The following is a 4,026-nucleotide window of genomic DNA, read 5'->3' on the forward strand; positions in this document are numbered from 1 at the left end:
CCACGAAGTTTAAAAATTTTGAAGATAGTAAATAAAATCGATGCTATTAATAACAAATTCGACAATATTAATTCTTGATATATGTATAATTTTTGCACTGAAATTTCTAACTGCAAAAGTCTCGAATAACAGTTTAATTTGGTTGAAATATTATCAAATCCAAGTTGACTTGTCCTTTTTATTGCGCAAGAGGTGAGGGAGATTGAGTGAGGGTGCAGACAACTGTGAGTTAAAAAATAATAATAAATGTTTATTTTACACACGTGAACGATAGAACACAACGGACACGTGCAGTAGGTACACCATTTTAAAAGTAGGGAACGACTACACGTTATATTCGAGAGAGAAAGAGAGAGAGAGAGGGGGGGAGAGAGAGAGAGAGGGTACCCACTGCGTATCGCATACATAGAGTTATAAATCTAAACATGCACAAATCCGTATATCCTTATCGTGATATACATAACAATGATTACGCTCTAAACGTTAACGATGATAGATAGTGCAGGCGGATAGATACGAGATGAGTGAGTCGGAGGCTCGAATACGCGCGAGAGATCGAAATCCTGACCGTACCGGTGGACCATGGGGTTCGAATGTGAAACGACCGAATTGACCGTCGGATTCGATCGCACGTCGAAGTCAAGATCACTGCGGCATTATAATAAATGGACGTCGGTCCGCGTTGTTGGAAGGTAGCGCGGCCGATGCAGGCAAGACTTTGTCCCGGCGTGATCGAGGAGTGGTGAGAACCGGATATCCATGCATTAAGACGTCTCCTGAAGAACAATGGTGCTTGTACCGGAAACGGGTATTCCCGGCGGCGGGGGCGACGACGGTACTCCCAAATTGTGGGTCAACGAGTGCCGTCTAAGATCACAATTCCTGCGGAAGACCTTGCCGCAGGAGGCGCAATGATAAGGCTTGATATCCGTGTGCGTGAGAAGATGGGTCTTGAGGTTGCTCCTCTGATTGAAACTCCTGGCGCAGACGGGACATTTGTGCGGCGACTCCTCCATGTGCAAAATTTTGTGAACGGCCAGTGTCCTGCTCTGGCAAAATCCCTTTCCGCACTCGGCGCACTTAAACGGTTTCTCCTTGCTGTGTATATACCTGCAACGTACGGAGAACGTTCCGGTTTGAATTTTACGTTTAAATTTTCCTTCTTAAATTACCTACTTTCAAACGTGTATCTGTATTTGATGTCAAAGTATATTCAAAACTATAATTTGTTAAATTACTGATGCGCGCGACAAGAGATATACATGTATATTTGGTATAAAAAAGAGGAACTGAAAGAAAGGGGAGAAGAATAAAATAATAATTAAGTATATATATATATAATATATCATTAACTTAATTAATATTATTATCAAGCAAGGACTACAATTATTGCAACGGTAAAGATATGAATGAATGAATGGATCATGACACGTTGACCATTAAATATAATATACACGTCATTCAATCATCGTTGTAATTACGCGAGGTGGAAAAGGCGTACCGTGAATTTGTCCGTTCGTAAATCGTTACGACGCTTGTAATTAATGGCGACGCGATAAAGAGATAAATACGCGCGGTCTCTAAATCCTCCATCACAAAAGGGATGAATTCGATATATAATCCTCATACCGTCATCGAAGCTTTCATGCGTTTAACGTTTAATTCAATTTTCTTACGTAACGTATCATTACAATATTTTTCTCTTGGATATATCCGGAGATTATAAGTAAATTCTACCAAAACAATTATTTTAATCATACGTGATCAAAACTTACAATAATTTGAAATATGTTACTAAAAATTTTAAGCATAAATCACGTTTATTTAAAGAAGCATATTGTACATCTATTTTATAATAAACAAGATACAAAAAAATCTGAGTGTGATACAAACTATATAATAAAAAGTTTGAGGTAAAAAACATTATTTATTAAAATATAATTACAAACAAAAAAGAAACGTTCGCAACTCTTTATTTTTATTATCCATTAATTAAAATTACATTACTTTTACTAATATTAAAATTATTAATAAAATCAAAAACTTAAAACTTATATATTTATATAATTAATTTAATTAATGTTTTCTTTTTAATGGATTAAATAGAGAATATTAATTAGATTATTTCAGACATTCAATAGCAACAACCTGCTCTCACAAAGAAACACCTAATTGAAAGGCTAACATCTGCCAGATGACTAGGGCCTATTCACATTACCTGTGATCTCTGAGATGATCCTGCCGTCGGAAGGCCTTGCCACATATGTCGCACGAGTACGGCCGCTCATCGGTATGCGTCCTCTCGTGAATCAACAGATTGTAGCTCTTCGTGAACTGCCGGCTGCAGAATTTACAAATGAACTGTTTCTTGGGCCGGGACGTACGGCAAGTCCTTGGTACACTCGAGTCCACCACAATTGAAGCGTGTGGCGCGGACGAGGAGGAGGACGACGACGTGGACGAGGCCGAGGAGCAAATCGAGGAAGTCGACGACGCGAAGGATGCCGGACCGGTCAAGGTCGACGATCGTGAGGCCGTCGTCACCGAGGCGCCCGCGCGATTTCCCTCGGATATTCGGCGCAGAAGTAGCTCGTGGTTCGCGGCGGAGGTGCTCGTCGCGGACGTCTCGCTCAGCAGGACCTCCTCCTCCTCCGCGAGTAGCGCCAGGTCCTCCTCGGTGTCGGTCACGAAGTCCAGCGGCGCCTCGTCGTCCTCGCTGATCGCCGAAGCGGCCGATCGAAGCAACTGATCGGCCGTCAAGTGGTCGCTCGTCTTTGCCGGGCTCACAGCCACGTCGACGTTCGCGTTTAACGACGAACACCTCTGATTGCCGACGACGGTCGCAGTGGCGGCCGGGGTCTGCGCGACGCCGGAAGTCGCGCCGCTCGCGTGAAGACGGTGAAGAGTCAGGTACGTCTTCAGTGCCTGGAGATTTAAAGCCGCCGCGGCGGCGGCGTGTCCACCTGGCAAGAGTGCCACCCGTTGCAGAGCAGAGAGGAGAGCGCCCTGAAACTGCAGGGCGACACTTTGGAGCGCCAGATTGGGCAGTTCGGTACTCGTCGCGAGACCGATGACATCGACCTCGCGTGAGTCTGCCGCGACCGACGAAGACGAGGTGGACGGTACCATTACGAGAGTCCGTTGTTCCTGCTCCGATTCCTGTTGATGCTGCTCCTCCTCTTGCTGTTGCTGCTGCTGCTGCTGCTGCTGCTGTTGCTGCATCCTCCACCGTCGTTCGAATCGTCCCTGATTAGCCTCTGGAACGCGCACCTCCCGTGTTTCCCCGGTATCATTGGCAAGGCGATCGGATTTTATCCTGACTGATCCTGACGTATGTTACAACCTGGATGCGTGCCGGTACCCGCCGATAGAGACTCCCGTGTAATTCACCCTTGCACGACGTCGCCCAAGCTCGATCGCACGTTCACATATTCTCTCCTGATCGATTGTCAGTTCCTGAAGAGATCGTTCCTGTACGTACAGAGCGCGAGAACGGGAAACCGGGAAAGAGGACACACACACACGATGCTAGCGGTGCGAAGGCGCCCCGAAGACTGCTCCTACCTGCCGCTGCTGGGTACTGCTGGTGGAGCCACCTGGTGGCAGGTATCCGAGTCAAAATGGGCCTGTCCGCGGGGAACGGGCCCCGGATTCAGGAGAGAGAGCCGTGCCGCGCACAGCTGGCCCGCGCTGGATCGCCGGCTCGCCGTTTCGACGATGCGGGCCCAGCCGCACGTCCGTGAGGCCGCGCGATCTGGCTTGGGCCGCTGCGGCCTGCGACGATGAGCATACACCATCGGGGACGCACGCGCGCGCGTGTGCGGGGGAGGGGGAGGAAATCCGGAAACGTGAGTCGCGATCGCGATCGCGTTCGCGAGTCAACAGCTGTTTAACCCGCGTTTCCTTCGCGAAACGCGTATCTCTCTTGCGTTCGGTGCCAATAAAAATGAGATTGCAACATATATATTAGAAAATAATTCGTGTGACGACTATTGACTGTAGGATAAATCGAGACGTTTAACTTGA

At 47.1% G+C, this 4,026-nt stretch overlaps 1 protein-coding gene across 1 annotated transcript; it reads right to left on the reverse strand.

The window, feature by feature from the left end:
- Positions 1-220: 220 nt before the first annotated feature.
- Positions 221-3,235, reverse strand: LOC105829447 (protein sister of odd and bowel). The gene is made up of 2 exons (XM_012668296.2): positions 2,219-3,235; positions 221-1,110 (listed from the first exon to the last, which is right to left on the reverse strand). The coding sequence occupies exons 1-2, from the start codon at positions 3,220-3,222 to the stop codon at positions 765-767; spliced, it is 1,350 nt and encodes a 449-aa protein (XP_012523750.2). The 5' UTR covers positions 3,223-3,235; the 3' UTR covers positions 221-764.
- Positions 3,236-4,026: the final 791 nt, after the last annotated feature.

This window comes from Monomorium pharaonis, chromosome 2 (genome assembly GCF_013373865.1).
Source record: "Monomorium pharaonis isolate MP-MQ-018 chromosome 2, ASM1337386v2, whole genome shotgun sequence".
NCBI classification, from domain to species: Eukaryota; Metazoa; Arthropoda; class Insecta; order Hymenoptera; family Formicidae; genus Monomorium; species Monomorium pharaonis.